This window comes from Salmo trutta, chromosome 15 (assembly GCF_901001165.1).
Source record: "Salmo trutta chromosome 15, fSalTru1.1, whole genome shotgun sequence".
NCBI lineage: Eukaryota > Metazoa > Chordata > Actinopteri > Salmoniformes > Salmonidae > Salmo > Salmo trutta.
In genome coordinates this window covers 31,093,538-31,119,485 of record NC_042971.1, presented here as the reverse complement: position 1 = coordinate 31,119,485, position 25,948 = coordinate 31,093,538, and the positions used below count along the sequence as shown (strand labels likewise).

General features: G+C 43.5%; 2 protein-coding genes across 11 annotated transcripts in view; one reads left to right on the top strand and one right to left on the bottom strand.

Moving 5' to 3' along the window:
• Positions 1 to 6,113, top strand: part of LOC115148806 (angiomotin) — a 48,102-nt gene extending 41,989 nt beyond the window's left edge. For all 7 annotated transcript variants that reach the window (XM_029691051.1, XM_029691056.1, XM_029691053.1 and 4 more), the window contains 4 exons: positions 1,389 to 1,717; positions 2,050 to 2,285; positions 2,935 to 3,183; positions 3,860 to 6,113. In XM_029691051.1, coding sequence (XP_029546911.1) covers positions 1,389 to 1,717; positions 2,050 to 2,285; positions 2,935 to 3,183; positions 3,860 to 3,975 — 930 coding nt within the window. In that variant the 3' untranslated portion in view covers positions 3,976 to 6,113. The remainder of the gene's footprint in view (positions 1 to 1,388; positions 1,718 to 2,049; positions 2,286 to 2,934; positions 3,184 to 3,859) is intronic.
• A 2,881-nt stretch (positions 6,114 to 8,994) lies between these two features.
• LOC115148805 (mitochondrial fission factor homolog B) lies at positions 8,995 to 25,242 on the bottom strand. Of its 4 annotated transcripts, none has more exons than XM_029691047.1 (8): positions 24,911 to 25,242; positions 23,409 to 23,636; positions 22,266 to 22,405; positions 18,601 to 18,692; positions 17,504 to 17,689; positions 15,387 to 15,461; positions 15,166 to 15,238; positions 8,995 to 10,535 (listed from the first exon to the last, which is right to left on the bottom strand). In XM_029691047.1, exons 2-8 carry the CDS (start codon positions 23,617 to 23,619, stop codon positions 10,404 to 10,406), a joined length of 909 nt encoding a protein of 302 aa, XP_029546907.1. In that variant the 5' UTR covers positions 23,620 to 23,636; positions 24,911 to 25,242; the 3' UTR covers positions 8,995 to 10,403. The 4 variants fall into 4 exon arrangements, with proteins under 4 accessions (XP_029546907.1, XP_029546906.1, XP_029546909.1 ...); XM_029691046.1 differs by having other exon boundaries at positions 23,409 to 23,633; XM_029691049.1 differs by lacking the exon at positions 17,504 to 17,689 and having other exon boundaries at positions 23,409 to 23,633.
• Positions 25,243 to 25,948: the final 706 nt, after the last annotated feature.

Below are 25,948 nucleotides of genomic sequence, written 5' to 3'. Positions count from 1 at the left end.
AGGCAAAGGGTGGCTACTTTGAAGAATCTCAAATATAAAATATATTTGTTTAACACTTTTGGTTACTACGAGATTCCAATATGTGTTATTTCAGTGTTGATGTCTTCACTATTATTCTACAATATAGTAAAAATAAAGAAAAACCCTTGAAATGAGTAGGGTGTGTCCAAAGTTTTGACTGATATTATATATATATGGAAGTAGTTTAGTAGCTTAAAAAAAGGGGTTAAATATGTGTCAAAAAAAAGTTTCCTGATCATTCTCATATCTCTGATAGGTCAGACACTTCAAAACAAAGGTCCTTTCGAACTCCTCCAGGGCAGGGTTTCCCAAAGTCGGTCCTGGGGCCACATTTTAGTTTTTACCGCAGCACTACACAACTGATTCAAATGATCAAAGCTTGATGATGAGTTGGTTATTTGAAGCTGTGTTGTGCTAGGACAAAAACACTAAACGTTCACTGGAGTGGGGGGGGGCATAGAAACGCATTGAATAACAGATTCATACATGGATAAACAGCGTTAAAGACACTGAGACGCATGTTGATGTTTATTGTCATGAGTCTGGTCCTGAAGGTAGAACTGAGCAATTTCCCCTTAGATAGGCCAGCTGCAAAGTCAAAATTGGCTATATTGTAAAGAAAAATTTGCATTTTGGTCTTAATTTAAGGTTAGTGTTAAGCATTAGGGTTAGCAGTGTGGTTAGAGTTAACTTTAAATCTGATGTTATGACTTTGTGGCTGTGCCAGCTAGTGACCACTCCATAGAACGGCCTCCAGAAATAGATTCATGATGAAAAACACTAACCTGCCTATGAGACAGTGCAGCATCTCAGCTGCATTCAGCGTCAGCGGGGCGACCTGACCCAGAATTCCAGGCTCTCTCTCTCCCAGTCCCAACAGAGATGATCTCTTCCTTAAATTCAATCCGAGCAGAGCCAAGCGGGGCACCACATAATGTTTTCTCATTACTAGAGCGCAGCCAGGTCCTCAAGGATGCTGGGAATGTGGGGGAAAGGTTGTAGATGACAGAACACCGGAGGGGAAGGGAGAGAAGTAGAGCGATGTACAGTATCAGTCAAAAACCCTTGAATGACTAGGTGTGTCCAGACTTTTGACTGGTACTGTATATTCCATTAGAGCCTTTGGGAGCAGACAGATTGCCTGGTCTACAGAGACTACAGACATACTTGGAGCCCTGCCTCTCTACCAGCCAGTGTTGCTATAGGCCATGATGTAGGCAGAAATTGTGTGTATTGGTAATACAAATGTGAATGTGAGTTGATTGCTCACTTGGATGGCGGTCGAGCTCTTGAATAATTATGTTCACTGACGGCCACACCTTCCACCCCCATTGTCTCCCTGCCTCTTTTCCCCTCCACCCATTCAGAGACAAGGCGGCTCCCAGAGCAGCAGCAGTGGTCAGGAGTACAACGCCACGGCTCTGATGGAGCACCTGAGGGAGAAGGAGGAGAGGATCCTGGCCCTGGAGGCAGACATGACCAAGTGGGAGCAGAAGTACCTGGAGGAGAGCGTCATGAGGCAGTTTGCCTTAGACGCTGCCGCCTCCGTCGCCACCCAGAGGGACACGTCGTCGTCAGTGATAAGCCACTCCGCAAGCAGCAGCTATGAGCAGCAGCTCTCAGTGGAGGCTCGTATCCAGAAGGAGGAGGAGGAGATCCTGCTGGCCAACCGCCGCTGTCTAGACATGGAAAGCAGGTAAATAGTTGTGTGTTTGAGACACATTCTGCACAGGTCTATTCAGGTCAACTGATCTTCAAAATGTCTAGAGAGGCATTAAACCTATCCTTTTCATATAATAATCATGTTCTGTACAGTGCACTGTACAGACACGATCCTTAACAACCTAACACAACCACTTACCCTAGATCTTCAGTGCAACCGTGACCCCAGTCAAATCCAGTCTAACTCCCATTGTTCTCACTGATCATACAGAACACAATCACATTCAAATATTAATGCAGTCTGCACTTTGCAGGATGTTGTACTTCCTTTTATTTTAAGAACTATACTCATGTCCCATCCCACAGGATCAAGAACCTGCACGCCCAGATCATTGAGAAGGATGCCATGATCAAAGTGCTCCACCAGCGTTCCAGGAAGGATCCCAACAAGGACCGGGACGCCGCGGCCACCATGCGACCCTCCAAGTCTCTGATGTCCATCGCCAACACGGGCGGCTCGGGCCTGCTCTCACACAGCTTGGGCCTCAGCAGCTCCCCCATTACAGAAGAGCGCAAGGACAGCAGCTGGAAGGGCAGCCTGGGTAAGAATTCTATTGGTTTTAATGGGGTTTGGTTGTGTTATGTGCCACACGATGAAGGCTATTTGAGTTTTCCCTTGTTATATTTGGATTCATTTGAATTGAGTGGGTTAGATACTGGAACTGCAGACATAGGGAGGGCACTACTTTTGACTAGACTCAGCCTAGGGCTCGTGAAAAGTAGTGCACTATAAGGGTGTCATTTCAGATGCAGGGTAGAGGGACAAAAGCCGGAAGTCTGGCTAGGAGGAAGAGGGCAGGGAGGGTACAGGAAGTTGATTCACAGGCCCCTGAGATATGTGGGTCAGAGCGTGATGACGGAGAGACAAAGGGGTGTGGAGGGTATCATTGACATGGTCTTCAGCTGTGGGTTTGTAATGTAACTTAGAGTACAATAGTAACATTGAATCATCAGGCTGAGTAATAGTCTGCTGGTGATGGAGGTTGGGAAGTTTAATATTATCAATGGTGCTGTGCTGCTGGTACAGGCTGATTTGAATCCTGCTTAATTGTTGTGTGAATGCACTGTCTGTTACTGTCGACTATTTTATCTTACTTCAACTTGCTTCCATGTGCATCAATAAACAACTTGTTATGGGTAACCCAGCACCACCACATGCCTAACAGGTCTTCTCTGTTCCCTCCCCCTCAGGAGTTCTGTTGGGTCCAGAGTACCGTACCGATTCTCTGAGGACAGAGTCCATCTCGTCATCTCCCTCCCCGGTCCTGCCCCTGACAGCAGGCCACTCTAAGACCGGCAGCAGGGACAGCTGCACCCAGACAGACAAGGGCCAGAGCCAGGAGGCTAGCAGTAAGCCCAGCACCCCAGCCCTGCAGAGCACGACCCTGCCCAGCCGCCTCTCCAGCCCCAGCCCCGTCTACATACCTGACCGCATCGCAGGTACAGTAGGACAGTGCAATCTACATTAGTGTAGTCTGCCGTGGACACAAGCAGGGCCAGCAGTTTGTCCAGACCACAGGTCCTAATTATATGCTTTAGAGTCCAGAGTTTTTCCAGACCCAGTTAATATCAAGTATTTTAGAGTGTTCGCTGCCTGCAATTTGAGAAATATAAACTTTCAATTAGTCTAGACGTGACCAACGAGGATGCTTCTGCAATGTGCAGCGCTAACATAGCAGAATGGCAAACGGCGCTTGTGATTGTCAGTGTAGCCCATCACTTTAGGCTGAACTGAATTGTTTCTAGGAAAATGATCTAACCAAACGCAAATGGGCTTTTGTTTAAAATCTGTTGACGTGGTACGAGACTAATTCAAGAAATAATCCAGGAACCACACATTTGTTTCAACCAAGCAGTAGCTGGGGGGAGAGGTTAAGAGGGAGTGGGTCAGATGCTCTGGATGGGCAATATGGGGTCAAATCGCCTATTCAAATATAGTGTGCAGGATATTGTTTTCTTTAAGGAAAATAGCCTATTCCCTTTATAGTGCACTACTTATGTGTCTCTGGTCAAAAGTAGTGCATTATATGGGGATTGGGGAATAGGCCGAATCTTTGTTTTGGGGGTAGATGTTCCCTTTGATCAACTGACCAACCTTCTCCCGGTGTTTCTGTAGATGTACCAGTGTTCCACAGCAGTACCCTGGAGAGGCGTGCCTTGGCGCAGTCCCACCCCCAGGCCACATCAGCCCCTCAACAGGAGGACAACGACATGGTGGAGATTCTCATCTGAACTGAACCATGGCCTCTATAGGTCACAGGACAATATGTGTTTGTGCACAATCAATACACACAAACATTTACAGACACACACTTTCAAAATAGGTGGAGGATTCCTCTTTTTGTTTCTTTTTTTTCAACGTTTGGTGTTTAAATAGTTGTCGGGTGAGTTCAAATGCGCAACTTTTTTAGATGTGCTTTATTAATGAACAATACTTTGTACGGTTTGATTCGGGAGGTTTTAGTGTCATCAGAATGATCAGTGAACTCTTGAACAGTGTTGCTGGAGGCTATTGGTTAACTAGCCCCCTTGGATCAAATGTATTGGCTACCATACGTTGCATCTATTGGTTAACTAGCCCCCTTGGATCAAATGTATTGGCTACCATACATTGCATCTATTGGTTAACTAGCCCCCTTGGATCAAATGTATTGGCTACCATACGTTGCATCTATTGGTTAACTAGCCCCCTTGGATCAAATGTATTGGCTACCATGCATTGCATCTATTGGTTAACTAGCCCCCTTGGATCAAATGTATTGGCTACCATACATTGCATCTATTGGTTAACTAGCCCCCTTGGATCAAATGTATTGGCTACCATACATTGCATCTATTGGTTAACTAGCCCCCTTGGATCAAATGTATTGGCTACCATACATTGCATCTATTGGTTAACTAGCCCTCTTGGATCAAATGTATTGGCTACCATACGTTGCATCTATTGGTTAACTAGCCCCCTTGGATCAAATGTATTGGCTACCATACATTGCATCTATTGGTTAACTAGCCCCCTTGGATCAAATGTATTGGCTACCATACATTGCATCTATTGGTTAACTAGCCCTCTTGGATCAAATGTATTGGCTACCATACGTTGCATCTATTGGTTAACTAGCCCCCTTGGATCAAATGTATTGGCTACCATACATTGCATCTATTGGTTAACTAGCCCTCTTGGATCAAATGTATTGGCTACCATCTATTGCACTACTTACTTTCATGAGTGTGTTTAAAAATATATATTTTTACGTTAAGTCTGACTTAGGTCATCTATTTATATGTAGTAAACATTACATTATTCACCAATGTTAGATGTGGCACTTGGGTAATCAGTGATATTGTAAACTACAAAACATTAACCTGTAAATACTGTATGTATGGCATGTGTATCATTTAACTGAACTGAATGGAATAGGTTTTTAGAAGCCATTCAGTTACATGGCACTGCCAGCCAAGGACCACAATGCACTGTTTAAAGTATTGGGGGGACCGGCCCCCCATGTCACAGTGGAAAACTTGGGGAGCGACACTCACATTTCTACTGTGGTCCAATGTGCTGCCTGTGTGACCCCACTGGATGGGGTCTGTCTCTTTCGAAGTGCAGCAGTAGAAGAGGTTTGGTGTTCACCGATGTGCCTATGCATCAGTTAAGGTTGTCCACTATACCTGTTAAGTGTCCTTCATTCCAGTCATGCTGGGTTTGAAAGGGTCTTCCGCCCAGACTTGCTTCAAATGATATTAGGCCTGAAATAGTCCGTTAGGATTTTAACTACTTGTTTATGCAATGATCAGACAATCTGGTAATCAACTGTCTTTCTACATCGATTGACATTGTATTTATGAAACTATATGGCTCCGTTTACAAAGGAAGCCCAATTTTGATATTTTTCCTGGTTAAACGCAACCTATGTGGTGATGTTAGCAGTTGAAATCCAAGCCAGTTTCACAACCGCACATGTCCCTTTCTTTTGACCAAAGGTAACAATGAGTTTGTCTGTGGCTTGATGTGATAATGTTATATCTATGATCCTGTCTGTATCATAGATATCACATCAAACTTTAACAGTGACTGAAATATCCACCCACATAATCTAGGTAGCAGTTGTGAGCATTTTTAAACCAAAAATGTGGGACCAAAGAAACTCTCCACCAGCCCGTCTCCTGGCCTGACCCCACTATTGTCAATAGGTTAAGTGGACATTTAATTTATTTATTTTTTAATAAAAAGCTACACTGAGGTCAATAATATCTCTTTACAAAATTTTACTTCACCTGCTCAAACAAACTGTCTCCTCGTATCTACATTTCTCCAACCTGGCTGATGCAGTTAGGCCAGTGTTTAAAAGAAGTACACTACATCACCAAAAGTATGTGGACACCTGCTCGTTGAACATCTCATTCCAAAATCATGGGCATTAATATGGAGTTGGTCCCCCCTTTGCTGCTATAACAGCCTCCACTATTCTGGGAAGGCTTTCCACTAGATTTTGGAACATTGCTGAGGGGATTTACTTCCATTCAGCCACGAGCATTAGTGATGTTGGGCGATTAGGTCTGGCCCGCAGTTGTCGTTCCACGGGGTTGAGGTCAGGGCTCTGTGCAGGCCAGTCAAGTTCTTTCACACCGACAACTTTCTGTATGGACCTCGCTTTGTGCACGGGGGCATTGTCTTGCTGAAACAGGAAAGAGCCTTCCCCAAACGGTTGCCATCACAGAATCGTCTAGAATGTCATTGTATGCTGTAGCGTTAAGATTTCCCTTCACTGGAACTAAGGGGCTAACCCCAGACTATTATTCCTCCACCAAACTTTACAATTGGCACTATGCATTGGTGCAGGTAGCGTTCTCCTGGCATCTGCCAAACTCAGATTCGTCTGTCCGACTGCCAGATGGTGAAGCGTGATTCATTGCTCCAGAGTCCAATGGCGGCGAGCTATACACCACTCTAGCCGTTGCTTGGCATTGAGCATAGTGATCTTAGGCTTGTGTGCGGCTGCTTGGCCATGGAAACCCATTTCATGAAGCTCCCAATGAACAGTTATTGCACTGACATTGCATCCAGAGGCAGTTTGGAACTCGGTAGTGAGTGTTACAACCAAGGACAGACTATTTTTACGCGCTTCAGCACTTGGCAGTTCTGTGAGCTTGTGTGGCCTACCACTTCGCGGCTGAGCCGTTGTTGTTCCTAGACATTTCCACTTCACAATAACAGCACTTACAGTTGACCGGGGCAGCTCTAGCAGGGCAGAAATTTAAACTGACTTGTTGGAAAGGTGGCATCCTATGACAGTGCCACGTTGAAAGTCACTGAGCTCTTCAGTCAGGCAATTCTACTGCCAATGTTTGTCTATGGAGATTGCATGGCTGTGTGGCTAAAATAGCCGAATCCACTCATTTGAAGGGGTGTCCACATAATTTTGTACATATAGTGTACATTATGTCAGTTTTATAACTGAATAAAAAGCACAATTAGTGTTAAATTAAAAATGTCCAGCACAGGAGGCAATTTCTCTCCTTGTAGTGTCAAGTTGTTTGTCCAGGATAGACAATGGACCCTTCGGATTGGAGACTGAACCTTGGGTGGGGACTATAGGGTTGAACACTTATTTTTTTAAATTTGTTTTGTGTTAATTTTACGCTTCATACTAAGGCTCATTTGGATGGCAAGCAGTTGCACTTGCTGTTTTACTGTTTGTAAAATGACACTTTTCAATGGTTACATTTTCAAATCCAATGGATCTAATGTTCAACTTATTGGGAGAGCATCAAATGTTTTTTCATGGTGTTACTAACAATCATATAGACATGTCAGAGTCCCCATTATCAAGTACTGTACCAGCCTGCACCTGAAGCTTCAGAAAATGTAATTTATACATAAATTAATTCAACTCTTAAAGCAAAGGTGTTCCCTTTACAATATGCAACTCTTTGCGGTCCCACCCAAATGCCAGTCCTTGGGTCTTGCTTCAAATTTCATAAGGTGTTCTGTACCCATTACTGTCAAACCGATGATTTTGCAAGTTCTCTCATGTTACAAGTGCTCAGCATTTACATGTTTAAGTCAAAGTGAGCCTGTAGACCTGCCTTATCAGTGTGGTGATGGAAATAATTATAATCAAACTATGTATTAACGTTTTTGGTCAATCAAGAGCAGAGAGTTGGTGAGTTTACCGGAATCTCTGATAGTAATGAATGTTACTTTAAAGATGCAAGGTCTAGTATTTGTGCCTTTCAAAATCTGTAAAATAGATGCTGCTTGACAATGTCATTACTGTACAATCGCCATTCATGTTTAATTAAATTGTATTTCTAATCAACCATCTGGTTTTTACAAAAAAATATTTCATGCCGTTTCTATTTGTGGTTCAACTTTTTGGGGGGTGTAATTTATGTACTCCTGACAATGTTTCAGATAGTGAGTTTACTTGGTTTAGTATTACATTTTCTTTGTTAAATAAATATACAATGCGACTTTGTTCTGTGCATTTTGCTCTTTCAGAATGTACACTACATGTATTTTTTTGGTATATAGTACCACAGTATGAGCTATAAAACCTAGCAGTCAAACGGTTACATAATTTTTTCCCCATAGGGGATTTTAGAAACACTTAAGGACTGTGTTTCCTGTAGGCTTACCCTGGTGTGACGTTTCGATAACTCTGGAAATCTCTCTAGAACAATGCGACTTTTCAATGTATTTGCTTACGTCACACCCTCCATGAAGAGCCTCCCACCGCCCTGCTAGTTTTCTATTCTACCTGATAATTGTACCCACCTGTTGTCCCAGGTTAGAGGGGAACAATGAAAACATGCAGTGGAACTAGACTAGTTGACTTCTTCGATATCTCAGGGCTAGATTCAATCAGATTGAAATGCAGTGTCTTGGTGGAACGGCATTAGAGCTGTCAAATCCACAAGCAGCTTGTTGCCATTGAATGCAACGAAACCACAACTGACAAATCCCATTCATCAGAATCTGCATAATGAATACCACCCAGATGTTCCAGCGGTGTGAGCACTTGCTCTTGTGTCAAACCACTCCCTTATTATCCCTATTGTGTTAGAAGTTCAAAACGGCACTAGAAAGTGTAGGCACTATCGATGTTAGAAATAATGACTCAAATGTCAAACCATTGCTGTTAGGGTACATGGCGTGTTTACTCCAAACGGAAGTTTTCCAATGGAAAAAAAAACACTTCTGTTCCGTTTGCAACAGAATCGACGTAATGAATACGGCTCCAGACAAGGTTCAAGCAGGTGAAAGACCCAACGTACAAAACAAACCTCACTCAACATTGTTTAATTTATTGAAAACCCAGTACAACTTCAAAAATGGAAAAAGAACAAGAAACCCCATGTAATAAATTAGTGTTCAGTTTACATTCATGGTTAATGTCATTTGACTTCTGAGAAACATATAATTTCATACTATAAACTGGTCTGGAAAAGATCAAAGTCACTGAGGCAGCCAACTTCAAAGCACTTCATGTCACAGGCATTCAAACGCAGACATGTCTCACTTTAGTCTTGATTAAATAGAGGCCTTACAGAAGGACCTTATTACCCATGTACTGTCTGAAACGGATTACAATTTAGGCTTCTAAGTCTGAAGAGTTCCAAGTAAATCATACCATAATAGTATACTAGATACTTTGGACCAGTTACCAACTGACTCATGGCATTCCACCAGTGGTTACCAACTAGATTGAAATGTTAAGTTTACACAAACTGTGTTGACAGACCTATGACGTAAATCTGATTATCCATCTCAACGAAAACAATATAGAAGCCTCCGCAGTAACACTATCATTTCCTATCACCACCTCCAACCATGGTAAACACTAGCTGTTCAAGTCAGAGATGGCCAATCCTTTAGGCAAACATGACATGGATCAATCCCTGATAATGTTGAAATATGCCAGCATCCACCTTGACAATCAACTTAGTCCATATTTGTGACCTATGCACACCACTAATGCTCAACACCTTCATTTTATCATCATAGTCCTAAGGCCCTACCTTAACAGTTGCCGAAATAGCTTCCTCTCCTGGGCCCAGATTCACAAAACCTTAACTATAGACTTAAGAAGAAAGTTAAGCAACGTTGTTATTCCTCAAAAGGTTATTGGACATTTTCTTGCTCCATTTCTCCTTAATTCCAAGTTAGCTAAACCCTTGTCTTAAACTCTGGGCAGTGAGAGAAAAAGCTCATGAAAGCAGTTTAATTCACACAAACTTCATCTGAAAGTTTCAGTATTGATCATTTTAAACCCAATAACATGTTTTAGAACAGTAATCTCAGTAAGAAATATGCTAACATGATTGCCATTGCTAGCTAGATAAGTTGCCAATAAATGAAGATTTGTAAGAAGATATTGTTGAGGAATTGCACTTAAACTATCTTATGAACATATTTTTCTTCTGAGGAACCTTATGGTTATGCGTAAGGAGTGTTTAGTGAATCTGGGCCCTGGCCTTGAAAGAAAGATGGGCCAATGCGATCTATACGTGCTCAACACCAACATGTGTGTAAGAATAAGTGCACTGACAAACTACCCAGCTGAGTGGATGTGTAATGCAGAGTTGAGCAAAGTCGCTGGTTGGAGCAGACCTGGTGTTGCAGAGCAGATGAGCGGGCTGTTTGAGTGACGTGTGTCTTATCTGCGTATCCAGAGCCATCCGTTGAGCAGGCAGGCAGAAAGGAGCAGGGAGAAGAGCACCAGCTCAGTCTGTCTGCGTTCAGCGTTCTGCTTCTCTAGACCCGCCAGACGACGACTCATCTTCACCACCTGGACACGAGAAAGGCGCTGAGCTGTTATACTGTAAGTGACCGATTATTTTTGTTTATACACAACATTTGTCGTAGTGTAAAGATGGCCTCAGGTTCTGAGACTCAAAAGAAAGGACATCTTACAAGTATCCATAACATTAGTAACTCAATGGCCAGAAGAAAATATTGAAGTTATGGCTCCATCTACTGGTTGAACACAGGCTACACAATCATGATGGCACTGATGGAATCAACGCATATGGCCGCACTCACAGTAAAACAGGTATATTGCGAGAAATAAGACCAAATTAAGCCTAAAGATGCTACTGATGTTAGGGGACTTGGTGAGTGACGTCTTACCAGCACCATAAGATACTGTCATGAATTAATATAGGCCTATATAAACATTTAATGCAATTTCTAGCCTACTACATTTTGACTGGATACAATGGCAGAATACAAATACAGGGTAGCCTGCCACTGACAGGTCTGAGTTTGTGGTGTGAATGAATAAATTACATTTCTCTGCCTGTTTTTATTTTTACAATGCAGCAATGTATTAATTTAGCCATTGTGATTACATTACACCAGAGCTACATGTCACTTTCGCCATTCAAACTTCCCCACCAGTTCATTGCCAACACTGACCTATTTTATTGCAATTCAGCCAGCAAGAGGATTGATCGATGCTTTTTAAATTGCTAAAAAGTTTCAAACTACACGGAACAAAAATGTAAACACAACATGTAAAGTGTTGGTCCCATGTTTCATGAGCTGAAAAAGATCCCAGAAACGTTCCATACTCATAAAAAGATGAATCTCAGATTTTGTGCACAAATGTGTGTACATCCCTGTTAGTGAGCATTTCTCATTTGCCAAGATAATCCATCCACCTGACACGTGTGGCATATCAATAAACTGATTAAACAGCATGATCATTACACAGGTGCACCTTGTGCTGGGGACAAAAGGCCACTAAAATGTTCCGTTTTGTCAAAGAACACAATGCGACAGTTGGCTCAGGTTGAGGGAGCATGCAATTGGCATGCTGACTGCAGGAATGGACATTTTAATTCTCTGGCAAAAGCTCTGGTGGACATTTCTCTACCATAAACCGCCTCCGTCATTTTCGAGAATTTGGCAGTACGTCCAACCAGCCTCACAACCAAATGTATGGCGTCTTGCGGACAAGAGGTTTGTTGACATCTACATTGTGAACAGATGGACCCATGTTGGCAGTGGGGTTATGGTATGGGCAGGCACAAGTTACGGTCAACTTACAATTGCATTTTATCGATAGCAATTTCAATATACAGATACTGTGACAAGATCCAAAAGGCCCATTGTCGTGCCGTTAAATCTCCCGCCATCATCTCATGTTTCAGCATGATAATGCACGGCCCCATGTCGCAAGGATCTGCACACACTTCTTGGAAGCTTAAAATGTCCCAGTTCTTCCATGGCCTGGATACTCAGACATGTCACCCATTGAGCATGTTTGGGATGCTCTGGATTGCCGTGTACAACCGCATGTTCCAGTTCCCGCCAAAATCCAGCAACTTCGCACAGCCATTGAAGAGGAGTGGGACAACATTCCACAGGCCACAATCAACAGCATGATCAACTGTATGCAAAGGAGATGTGTCATGCTGTATGAGGCAAATAGTGGTCACACCAGATACTGACTGGTTTTCTGATTCACCCCAATACCTTTTTTTTAAGGTATCTTAAACCAACATATGCATAACAGTATTCCCAGTCATGTGAAAGCCATAGATCAGGGCCTAATTAATTTATTTCAATTGACTCATTTCCTTATATGAACTAACTCAAACAGTACCAGTCAAAAGTTTGGACTCATGCAAGGGTTTCTTTATTTTTACTATTTTATACATTGTAGAATAATAGTGAAGACAAACTATGCAATAACGTAGTAATCCCCCCAAAAAAGTGTTAAATCAAAATATATTTTATATTTGAGATTCTTGAAATTGCCACCCTTTGCCTTGACAGCTTTGCACATTCTTGGCATTCTCTCAACCAGCTTCACCTGGAATGCTTTTCCAACAGCCTTGAAGGAGTTCCCACATATGCTGAGCACTTGTTGGCTGCTTTTCCTTCACTCTGCGGTCCAACTCATCCCAAACCATCTCAATTGGCTTGAGATCGGGTGACTGTGGAGGCCAGGTCATCTGATGCAGCACTCCATCACTCTCATTCTTAGTCAAACAGCTGTTGAAAAACAAATGATAGTGCAAACCAGATGGGATGGCGTATCGCTGCGGTAGCCATGCTGGTTAAGTGTGCCTTGAATTCTAAATAAATCAGTGTCACCAGCAAAGCACCATCACACCTCCTCCATGCTTCACGGTGGGAACCACACGAGATCATCCGTTCACCTACTCTGCGTCTCACAAAGGCATGGCGGTTAGAACCAAAAATCTCACAAATCAGACCAAAAGGACAGATTTCCACCGGTCTAATGACCATTGCACGCATTTCTTGGCCCAAGCAAGTCCTTTAGTAGTGGTTTCTTTGCAGCAATTTGATCATGAAGGCCTGATTCACGCATTCTCCTCTGAACAGTTGATGTTGAGTTGTGTCTGTTACTTGAACTCTGAAGCATGTATTTGTGCTGCAATTTCTGACGCTGAATATATACTTTTTTGGTTAATGTGTTATTTCATAGAATTGATGTCTTCACTATTATTCTACAATGTAGAAAATAGTAAAAATGAGTAGGTGTCCAAACTTGAGACGTGTATATATATAAAACATAAAATAAATAAACGTCCTCACTGTCAACTGCGTTTATTTTCAGCAAACTTAACATGTGTAAATACTTGCATGAACATAACAAGATTCAACAACTGAGACAAACTGAACAAGTTCCACAGACATGTGACTAACAGAAATTGAGTAATGTGTCCCTGAACAAAGGGGGAGTCAAAATCAAAAGTAAGTCAGTATCTGGTGTGGCCACCAGCTGCATTAAGTACTGTAGTGCATCTCCTCCTCATGGACTGCACCAGATATGCCAGTTCTTGCTGTGAGATGTTACCCCACTCTCCCACCAAGGCACCTGCAAGTTCCCGGACATTTCTGGGGGGAATGGCCCTAGCCCTCACCCTCCGATCCAACAGGTCCCAGACGTGCTCAATGGGATTGAGATCCGGGCTCTTCGCTAGCCGTGGCAGAACACTGACATTCCTGTCTTGCAGAAAATCACGCACAGAACGAGCAGTATGGCTGGTGGCATTGTCATGCTGGAGGATCATGTCAGGATGAGCCTGCAGGAAGGGTACCACATGAGGGAGGATGTCTTCCCTGTAACGCACAGCGTTGAGATTGCCTGCAATGACAACAAGCTCAGTCCGATGATGCTGTGACACACCGCCCTAGACCATGACGGACCCTCCACCTCCAAATCGGTCCTGCTCCAGAGTACAGGCCTCGGTGTAACGCTCATTCCTTCGACAATAAGCATGAATCCGACCATCACCCCCGGTGAGACAAAACCGCGACTCGTCAATGAAGAGCACTTTTTGCCAGTCCTGTCTGGTCCAGCGATGGTGGGTTTGTGCCCATAGGTGACGTTGCTGCCGGTGATGTCTGGTGAGGACCTGCCTTACAACAGGCCACAAGCCCTCAGTCCAGCCTCTCTCCGCCTATTGCGGACAGTCTGAGCACTGATGGAGGGATTGTGCGTTCCTGGTGTAACTCGGGCAGTTGTTGCCATCCTGTACCTGTCCCGCAGGTGTGATGTTTGGATGTACCAATCCTGTGCAGGTGTTGTTACACGTGGTTTGCCACTGCGAGGACGATGAGCTGTCCGTCCTGTCTCCCTGTAGCGGCGTCTCACAGTATGGACAATTAATTGCCCTGGCCACATCTACAGTCCTCATGCCTCCTTGCAGCATGCCTAAGGCACGTTCACGCAGATGAGCAGGGACCCTGGGCATCTTTCTTTTGTTGTTTTTCAGAGTCAGTAGAAAGGCCTCTTTAGTGTCCTCAGTTTTCATAACTGTGACCTTAATTGCCTACCGTCTGTAAGCTGTTAGTGTTTTAATGACTGTTCCACAGGTGCATGTTCATTAATTGTTTATGGTTCATTGAACAAGCATGGAAAACAGTGTTTAAACCCTTTACAATGAAGATCTGTGAAGTTATTTGGATTTTTACTAGTTATCTTTTAAAAGACAGGGTCCTGAAAAAGGGACGTTTCTTTTTTTGCTGAGTTTATATGCTACTCGTTTAAGAGAAAGGGGGAAGAGATAGGCAAGTTGCCTGTCGAGATGCGTGAAAGACAAAGAAACTGAAATATCCACCAGAGTATAGGCTACTCTAAGATAAAATACTTAATCAAATAAAAATGTAGGCCCAGTGTCAACAACCACCCACTGCTCACTAAAATGTATCAATAGGCTATGGTTGAGTGCATGTGTTCTATTTTCCAATGGTTGTCAATTTCATCTTCATATAGCCTAGATCACAGCTGTCTCCTATAGCTTCCCCTTAACTTTCCACGTCAATTTATATTATATTGATTTAGCATTATCCTATAAGGTAGACTAGTTCAGATGCAGGTGTCAATCAGACAGTGTCATTCAGACGTTTTCACCCGCGATAGGGGTTATTAGCCTGCTTACCTGTCTCCTAAGTACGATGAACTCCACAGCTGCATTTCCCTCATCTGGGCTCATCCAAGAGTCCCGCATGGCACTGCCAACCACACAAACAGGGACAAAGGTAAATGGTGCATGTGCACACACCCCCACACTTCAATGCTTTAGGCTTCAGAAATGTGTTTTTGGTACCACAAAACAAGCCTAATAATAGGAAATGCCAATGGTTTGCCAGAACTTGTCACCTTTTCCTGGCTGGTTCGACATACACAGGGGGCTCCTCAACCACAGCGGTAGTTGGGTGTTCAGGATAGCTGAACCTTTAAACCAGGGAGAGAGACCACAGTCTGCAAAGGGGCTTTCAACACAAGGCAAATAGAAGAACCCAGCATGAGGAAAAACAACCAGAAGTGGGCAACAAAAGACAGCACAAAGCAGTAGTAAGATGAAGTTGTCCCATGGATGCTGATCTAAGATCAGTTTCCATTGTTGCCTGTAAAGGCTAAGGTTAGGATTAGGGTACAATGGGCTGATCCAAGATGTGTGCCTACTGGCAACTTCTACCAGAAGCAAGAGCAAAGCAGGGAGAAGCAGCAAGCAGAGTTGAAAGTGCAGAGGGACGGGACAGTTCATCACTAAGGACTTAACATGGTCCACACACACACGCATATTAATGAAGTGGGCACAACAGCGTATCTTCCCCCTCTGGTGGCTGAAAAGAATTGGTATGGGCCCTTGGATTCTCAACAAGTGCTACAGCTGGACCCTCGAGAGCACCTTCACTGGCTGCGTCACCGCTTGCTATGGCAAATGTACCGCCCTCGACCGCAAAGCGCTACAGAGGGTGGTGCGGACGGCCCTGTACATCACTGGGGCAGAGCTCCCTGCCTTCCAGGACCTCTAATATCAGCCGGTGTAAGAAGAAGGTCCGAAAAATTGTCAGACTCCAGCCACCCTAGTCACAGACTGTGCTCTTTCCATGACACAGATTGACCAGGTGAAAGCTATGATCCCATATTGATGTCACTTGTTAAATCCACTTCAATCAGTGCAGATGAAGGGGAGGAGACAGGTTAAAGAAGGATTGTTAAGCCTCGAGACGGAGGCTTAACAATGGGCAAGACAAAATATTGACGTGCCTTTGAACGGGGTATGGTAGTAGGTGCCAGGCGCACCTGTTTGTGTCAAGAACTTCAACACTGCTGGGTTTTTCACACTCAACAGTTTCACGTGTGTATCAAGAATGGTCCACCACCCAAAGGACATTCAGCCAACTTGACAATGGGCCAGTATCCCTGTGGAACGCTTGACACCTTGTAGAGTCCATGTCCTGACAAATTGAGGCTGTTCTGAGGGCAAAAGGGGAGGGGTGTGCAACTCAATATTAGGATGATGTTCTTAATGTTTGTACACTCAGTGTATACACTATATACAGTACCAGTCAAAAGTTGACACCTACTCATTCAAGAGTTTCTTTATTTCTACATTGTAGAATAATAGCGAAGACATCAAAACTATGAAATAGCACATATGGAATGATGTAGTAACCAAATAAGTGTTAAACAAATCAAAATATATTTTGACTTTTTTGGTTACTACATGATTCCATATGTGTCATTTCATAGTTTGTCTTCACTATTATTCTACAATGTAGAAAATAAAAAATAAAGAAAACCGTTGAATGAGTAGGTGTCAACTTTTGACTGGTACTGTATATACATACACCATTTTACTCTTATTATTATTATTATTATTATTATTATTATTATTATTATTACTATTATTATTATTATTATTATTATCTATCATGATTCCTAGTCACTTTACCCTGTCTTTATGTACATATCTACTTCAAATACCTTATTTTGTTATTTTTTTACTCTGCATCGTTGGGAAGGGCTAATAAGCAAGCATTTCATGGTATACTTGGGGCGGCAGGTAGCCTAGTGGTTAGAGCGTTGGGCCAGTAACCGAAAGGCTGCTAGATCGACTCCCCGAGCTGACAAGGTAAAAATCTGTCATTCTGCCCCTGAACAAGGCAGTTAACCCACTGTTCCTAGGCCGTCATTGTAAATAACAATTTGTTCTTAACTGACTTGCCGAGTTAAATAAAGGTCAAATAAAAATAGTATGATTTCAACCTAAGTTGTGAGTAAAGGAAGTGATCCTGTAGTCAAGAATGAATCCTTTATTGAGGCAAAAGCTTAGCAAAGAAAGTGAGAACTAGTAGTGTAAGGACATAAATGCAAGCCCAAGCAAGGAAGAAATGGACGGAGGTTAGGTGCCATTTGTTAAGATTTCGGTTTGGGTAGGCAGGGGTCACTCAGGTTGTAGAAGGTAGGATTAGCCGCTATCCCCTAACCTGTATTTCTGAGTGACAGTCTGCAGAAGGCACTGTGAGGCCTGCTGGCCGAGTTCCTTGGCAGCCTGCAGCATGGTCTGTGGGGACAGGAGGCTGGGTAGGGTGGCAGGGAGCACCAAGGGCATGGGCATGGTGTCTACAGCAGCAGTAGAGGAGCGCTGAGGGGGGCATCCTGCACCGCCGCAACTACAACAGACACGAGTGAGGGGTGGGGGTGGGTTGGGTCACCACAAAAGACAGGACAGACAGAGGAGCACAACACTTACCAAGCATAGTGACAACGCCACAACTTCACGTTGCCTCAAATATAACCTACATGTAAGGACAGGCTAGAGATCAGAGAAACCAATGCGTCTCTGCTGGAAACACTGGTGAAGAATAGGAGAACAACACTGGTGAAGAATAGGAGGACAACACTGGTGAAGAATAGGAGGACAACACTGGTGAAGAATAGGAGGACAACACTGGTGAAGAATAGGAGGACAACACTGCATGGGGCCTGAGTCAGCGCAATGTCAATAGAATGTGTCCCAAGCCAACAATGCAACTTTCCCTTTGTCTTCGTGAAATGTTCCAGGCTTGAAAGGCAAGCGTTGTGTTGAAAGAATTTTGATAAGTAATTCATGCTACTCTAGTTACACATGGCCGAGTTGTCTCGTCCACAAGGTGATGAAAACCAACAAAAACCATGCTTTAAAGTGAAGTGTTCTGAAAACATTCAGCACCATGTGTTTTGGGAGCTTTTTGTAATGTGTTTAGCTTTTTTTCTCCACTTCTGAGGAAGCGTTGTACATGTAACCCCCTCACTGGGCAGAGGAGCACGCAGAGAGGCAGGTAGCCTAGCGGTTAAGAGCGTTGGGCCAGTAACCGGAAGGCCGCTGGTTCGAATCCCCGAGCCAACGACGTGAAAAATCTGTCGATGTGCCCTTGAGCAAGGCACTTAACCCTAAATGCTCCTGTAAGTCGCTCTGGATAAGAGCTTCTACTAAATGACAAATGTAGTAAGCCACTCAGTCTGGTCCAAGGAAAGAGATGGATCTCTATGATGACATTTAAAAGGAGTTCAGAAGTGTTTAATCCATGTGTCTTGTACTTACGAGATAGGGGTGTGCGGTGTCTGTTTGCAGGTGGGGGTGCCAGGGTTGCTCCTGCCAAAAGCCTGGTCACTGTAGGACCTACGCAGTGGACTCTATCACAGAAGAGAGAAAGAGTAACATGAGTTCGATAAGGAAGAGATGGGCAACTGGTCGCCCCCTTTGGTAGGCCTGCGGATCAATTTCCAAATCCAGGGATGCAAACTGGCATACCCATTTTTATCCACTGTATTGAAAAAAAGGGAGAGTGTATGGTGTTCCTTTCAACTCTATAGTGGCTTCCAGCTTAAGCCAGGCCCAGCTCCAGCTACAATTGATCCCTGAATCCACTTGTTTAACAAGCAACGCCTCAGTTTCACCTAATTCTCTCATTCTGTAAATTAACCACATACTGTAGAGGGAATTCGTAGGCAATCGAATAAACCCCCACTTCCTTCCATTCTGCTAGCAAACGTGCAATCTTTGGACAATAAAATAGATGACCAACGAGGAAGATTAAACTACCAACGGGACATTCAAAACTGTAATATCTTATGCTTCATGGACGTGACTGAACGACGACACTATCAACATACAGCTGGCTGGTTATACGCTGCACCGGCAGGATAGAACAGCGGCGTCTGGTAAGACAAGGGGCGGCGGACTATGTATTTTTGTAAATAACAGCTGGTGCACGATATCTAAGGAAGTCTCGAGCTATTGCTCGCCTGAGGTAGAGTATCTCATGATAAACTGTAGACCACACTACCTGCCTAGAAAGTTTCTGTATTTTTCGTAGCTGTAGACAGCATTGAATGAGCTGTATTCCACCATAAGCAAACAAGATGCTCACCCAGAGGCGGCACTCCTAGTAGCTGGGGACTTTAATGCAGGGAAACTTAAATCAGTTTTACCAAATTTCTATCAGCATGTTAAATGTGCAACCAAATAAAAAAAAATAACTCTGGACCACTTTTACTCCACGTACAGAGGCACATACAAAGCTCTCCCTCACCCTCCACTTGGCAAATCAGACCATAATTCTATCCTCCTGATTCCTGCTTACAATCAAAAATTAAAGCAGGAAGCACCAGTGACTAGATCAATAAAAAAGTGGTCAGATGAAGCAGATGCTAAGCTACAGGACTGTTTTGCTAGCACAGACTGGAATATGATCCGGGATTCCTCCAATGGCATTGAAGAGTACACCACATCAGTCATTGGGTTCATCAATAAGTGCATCGATGACGTTGTCCCCAAAGTGACCGTACGTACATACCCCAACCAGAAGCCATGGATTACAGGCAACATACGCACTGAGCTAAAGGCTAGAGCTGGAACTCAAGGAGCGGGACTCTAACCCGGAAGCTTAAGAAATCCTGCTATGCCCTCCGACCAACCATCAAACAGGCAAAGTGTCAATACAGGACTAAGATCGAATCGTACTACACCGGCTCTGACGCTCGTTGGATGTAGCAGGGCTTGCAAACCATTACAGAACCATTACAGACTACAAAGGGAAGCACAGCCAAGAGCTGCCCAGTGAAACGAGCCTAACAGATGAGCTAAACTACTTCTATGCTCGCTTCGAGGCAAATAACACTGAAACATATATGAGAGCACCAGCTGTTCCGAAAGACTGTGTGATCACGCTCTCTGCAGCCAATGTGAGTAAGACCTTTAAACAGGTCAACATTCACAAGGCCACAGGGCCAGACGGATTACCAGGACGTGTACTGCGAGCACACGCTGACCAACTGGCAAGTGTCTTCACTGACATTTTCAACCTCTCCCTGTCCGAGTCTGTATTACCAGCATGTTTTAAGCAAACCACCATAGTGCCTGTGCCCAAGAACACTAAGGTAACCTGCCAAAACGACTACTGACACGTAGCACTCACGTCTGTAGCCATGAAGTGCTTTGAAAGGCTGCTCATGGCTCACATCAACACCATTAACCCAGAAACCCTAGACCCACTCTAATTTGCATACCACCCCAACAGAGCCAAGCTTCCTGCCATCCAGGACCTCTATACCAGGCGGTGTCAGAGGAAGGCCCTAATAATTGTCAAAGACTCCAGCCACCCTAGTCATAGACGGTTCTCTCTGCTATCGCATGGCAAGCGGTACCGGAGCCCCAAGTCTAGGTCCAAGAGGCTTCTAAACAGCCTCTACCCCCAAGCCATAAGACTCCTGAACAGCTAATCAAATGGCTACCTAGACTATTTGCATTGTGCCCCCCCTTTTTTTTTTGTTACACTGCTGCTACTCTGTTGTTATCCATGCATAGTCACTTTAATAACTCTACCTACATGTACATATTACCTCAACTAACCGGTGCCCCCACACATTGACTCTGTACCGGTACCCCCCTGTATATAGTCTCGCTATTGTTATTTTACTGCTGCTCTTTAATTACTTGTTACTTTTATTTCTTATCTTTTTTTAACTGCTTTGTCGGTTAGGGGCTCGTAAGTAAGCATTTCACTGTAAGGTTGCTGTTGTATTCGGCGCATGTGACTAATAGAATTTGATTTGAAAACAGTTCGTTAACTTGATAACATTTCACACAGATTGCCAGGGTCCAGTAAGCAACTACCACGTTAGAACTTGAGGAACAACAAGGAGTCGTATACCAGTTAATACTATAGCGAATGGTTAGGTTACTAACGTTAGCTCATCTGATGTTGTAACGTTAGCTGTCTGACATTATTAGCCAGCTAATTTTCACTCCATAAACTCAATTATTTGATCAGTTATGTTGGCTAATGTTGCTCAACATTTCTCTGGCTAGCTAACAGAGAATTCTATCCAGCTACTGTAGCAAGATACTTAACAATGCTAACAATACTTGTTCCACCACATTTTCTCCCTCACCTCAAACTTTCCAAATTCCAGTTGCACGATTCTACACGAATCACATAGGTCACCTATTTTGGATTCAAAACAACGAATTTCGCGGAAAAGGTGACTAGTTTGCATCCCTGCAAATCTCTTTTGGGGGAAGGGGGTCTCCGTCAGGTAAAAGAACAGAATACACAAGGTGCAATTTAGAAATGTGATTGTGCATCAGCAGTTTCTCTCTTGTTATGTCAGTCACTCAATTAGCCCATGTCAGCAAACATTTTTAGATTGTAAGTTAGTCTTGAGGCCAGCTAAACTTGTAGTATTCATGGTCGAAATACCAACCGGGGGCCCCCTTTGATTTTGTTAGTCATTCTCAGGCAAACATTTCACTCCACCCTATGGCAAAACGTGTACAATTGCATGAAATTAACTAAAACTTTGAATTTTGCTTAGGCCCATCAAAAGGCTAGTGCCGGCTGACTGAATGCTTAGGTATAGATATGGGTATGCAGAACCGCGAGCCACTGCGGCCCCCCCGTGTTGAGTCCAGATCTTTTTGGTGGCCCCCACCCCCATCAAAGTTGGCCATCCCTGATTCCGATGGTGAGGGTAGGGCCAGATGGAAGCTGCTGGGAATGTTTCAATCTAGGTGGTACCTGTATATTGAATCTTTTGCTAACTCCATCTCATCAAATGCTCTCCCTAAGCACGATTCTGAACACTTTAAAGAATGACACTCAGAGCAATGGCTTGACACTACATGTATCAGTGACACTACACTTATCCAATTATTGTCAGACAACTCATTCCCAAAGAAAAGGTCCAGTCTCCACTCTCACATACCTGCACTGGTTCCCTCATGTAGGGGTCTCTTTCTCTGTTCCAGGCACTGTGCTGCTGTGCCTCCCATGCAGGCCCCAGAGGGAGGGCTGAGCCTTGCTTGGATGACGTGAACAGTGGATGGGGGCTCATGTCCGGGGCATCTATTAGTAAGTCACAAAGATATAAGAACACTGAGATATGATAGGGACTCACACACAGATCCCATTATTGCGCCGACTCAAATTCTGAAGAAAAAAAGGAATCAAGAGCATTTTGGACCAGCATTGTTAAGTGGCTAAATGAGTTTTTCTTCTGACCTGTCTTTGTTCTATCGCAACTCTACTTCAAGTTCCTTGGTGTGCACGTCAACAAACTATCATGGTCAAAACACACCAAGACAGTCGTGAAGAGGGCACAACAAATCCTATTCCCCCTCAGGAGACAAAAGATTTGGCATGGGTCCTCAGAGCCTCAAAGTTATACAGCTGCACCATCGAGCACATCGGTGCTGAACATCACTGCCTGGTATGGCAACTGCTCAGTATCCAACCGCACGACAGAGGGTTGTGCGTACGGCCCAGTACATCACTGGGGTCAAGCTTCCTGCCATCCAGGACCTCTATACCAGGCGGTGTCAGAGGAAGGCCCTAAAAATTGTAAAAGACTCCAGCCACCCTAGTCATAGACTGTTCTCTCTGCTACCGCACAGCAAGCGGTACCGGAGCTCCAAGTCTAGGTCCAAAAGGCTTCTTAACAAGCCATAAGACTCCTGAACAGCTAATCAAATGGCTACCTAGACTATTTGCATTGCTGCTACTGTTATTTATCTATGCATAGTCACTAACTAACTACATGTACATATTACCTCAACTAACCGGTGCCCCCGCACATTGACTCTGTACCGGTACCCCCTGTATATAGCCTACTGTTATTTTAATGCTGCTCTTTAATTACTTGTTACTTTTATTTTTGTCTCTATTTTTTACTTAACACTTATTTTTCTTAACTACATTGTTGGTTAAGGGCTTGTATGTAAGCATTTCACTTTAAGGTCTACACCTGCTGTATTCGGGGCATGTGACAAATAAAACTTGATTTTGATTTGAACTTAAGCCTGTTTTGTCTTTATCAATAGGCCTACCTCCAGACCATCCATGTCCCCACCTGTGAGAGACAGCCTGTCTGGGATGTGCATGCTGTAAGAAGCGGGACAGTCAGCACACTCCTGCCTCTCCTCTTCCCATCTCTGTCCCATGCCTGGCCCCACTCTCAGCCGGTCAGGGACACGCATCTTCTGGTTGATGGCCTCAGAGAAGATGGGGTCACGGCCACCACGCACCTGGGAAACGTCACCCCGAAACCCCGAGGAGGCCATGGTAGCACTGGCAGCTGCTGTTTTAAGATCAAAATGTGTTACAACTTCTGAAGTCACAGTGCATCTTTGACAAGCCTATACTACCCTTGTAAGACTATACTTGGATGTAGTTAGCTGATTATGCAACAGGATTAGTCAAATGTTAGTAGGTTCATTTTCATGCAGTGTGGATTAGCTGGAACTATCCTGTGTTATTCTTTGGGTGCTTAAATCCCAACTCCATCGTAAATTGTTGAGTTTAATTGGCTAGGGGCCTGTCAAATTATTGCAGATGGCAGGCAACTCAATTAATGTGAGAGCTGCGTACCTAGGTGGCTAGTTGAATTGGTATATACAGCCTTAAAGTAATGCCTGCAAATCATGTACATTTTCCTTACATGACAGAATGTTTAATAAACTTACTATACTGGTTGTCTTTGCAGTTTGTCTTCAACTGCTCTATGGAACCAAGCATGCCATGACAGTGAAAATGGTTCTGAATCAGGGTAGAGTACAGAGAACAATCCACACTATTTGGGGAATTGCAGATATTTGTGTAGATATAAATCAGAATATTTGTTTTTGAAATTCACACAAAAAAAGATGTTGATTGTTCTCCACCCTCCCCTGATTGAGATCATAGCCTACCATTTCCGTTGTCATGGCACGCTTGGTTCAATAGCTAGGCATATTGACAAGATTAAAAACTGAACATCAATATAAAACTAATTTTACCTCGGTGCTGAACATAACCATATAACGTTACCTAACTACTCTCTAAAAAATCGGGTAAACAATACGTTCCTATGGATAGTTTGTCCCGGTAGAGCAAGTTCAAATGTAATTGTATTCAACATTCTGCCTTGTAAGGAACATTTACACGATTTTGCAGGCGTTAGTTTCAGGCTGTACATACCAATTAATTGTGTATTAACGTTACAACCTGATTAATCAGACTAAAGTTAGGTGGCTAGGTATGAAACACTACTGGATAGCTATGGCTGAAGACAATTGTTGTAGTTAGTTAAATTAGCTGTGAGAATAGCTCATGACAAGCTAAATAGCTATCTATGGCAACACAATATGGTTATGGTAAGCCAGTGTTAGCTAGCAATCAAGCCTGAAAAAGTGCTGGCAAGTAGTGCTAGCTAGTTACTTGTTGCACTCAAACACCAAGGGCTAGCGCGTTAGCTGGCTAACGTTATTCATCGTTTTTTCGTCATCATACTTTGATCATTGTCCTGTCGTCATCACACTTTCTACAGTAAAATAAAATAAATGCAAGATATATCTAGCTAGAAAGATGACAGACCTGAGGAGTAACTTGCAGGGCAGAGATATTTGGCCAGCTAAATTAGCGAGTAGCTTTGCTAGCTAGCTTGTCAGTTAGAATGCAAGCGACCTAGCTAGTAGCTAAAGTTAGCTGGAGTAAAGCTGATAGCCAAATAAGTTGGTCAACTATCACGAAGTTGTCGGCAGCAATTTGACATTATCTTTAACAACAACGTAGCTAGACAGTTTATCAATAAAAAATTATAGCTATTTAGATAAAAGCATAGGGTACTAGCACGCTATGTAGCTAAACTTTATAAAGTTGACATTAGCTAGCTGGCGACCCTACTAACGTTCTTCTTTGGTATCATTTTTTCGTGCATGCCGCCACCTACTGTGCGGGAGTGTGTGGTCCATAACTTTTTTATTTTTTTTATTTAACCTATATTTAACTAGGCAAGTCAGTTAAGAACAAATTCTTATTTACAATGATGGCCTAGGAACAGTGGGTTAACTGCCTTGTTCAGGGGCAGAACGACAGATATTTACCTTGTCAGTTCATTGTCAGCTTTACATTTTGTGATACAATTTTTTTTTTATTGCACCACCAACCAACCCAACACATATATACCACTATTTCATAAAAGAAAACACCACCTCATTTCACTACTTTGACCATAACTGATCCGATGGCCTGGGAGGACAGGGCTTTTTAATTAAACACCTTGACCCAAGTACTTCTCTGCAGTTGCCACCACAACATCTATTCTCTGTGATTTAAGTTCCATATCTGCAGTACATTTGATAACCATGGCAACGAATGCTAAGAAGCCAACCTTACTGAAGCACACATTCGTATCACTCTGTATTGGCCTAGGCCTACTACATTTTAAATTGACATTTTAGTAATTTAGCAAACGCTCTTATCCAGAACAACTTACAAGAGCAATTAGGGTTGGCGCCCCCTCGGGTTCGTGCCGTGGGGGAGATCTTCGTGGGCTATACTCAGCCTTGTCTCAGGGTAGTAAGTTGGTGGTTTGCGGATATCCCGTCTGGTTGGCCCTGTCCGGGGGTAGCG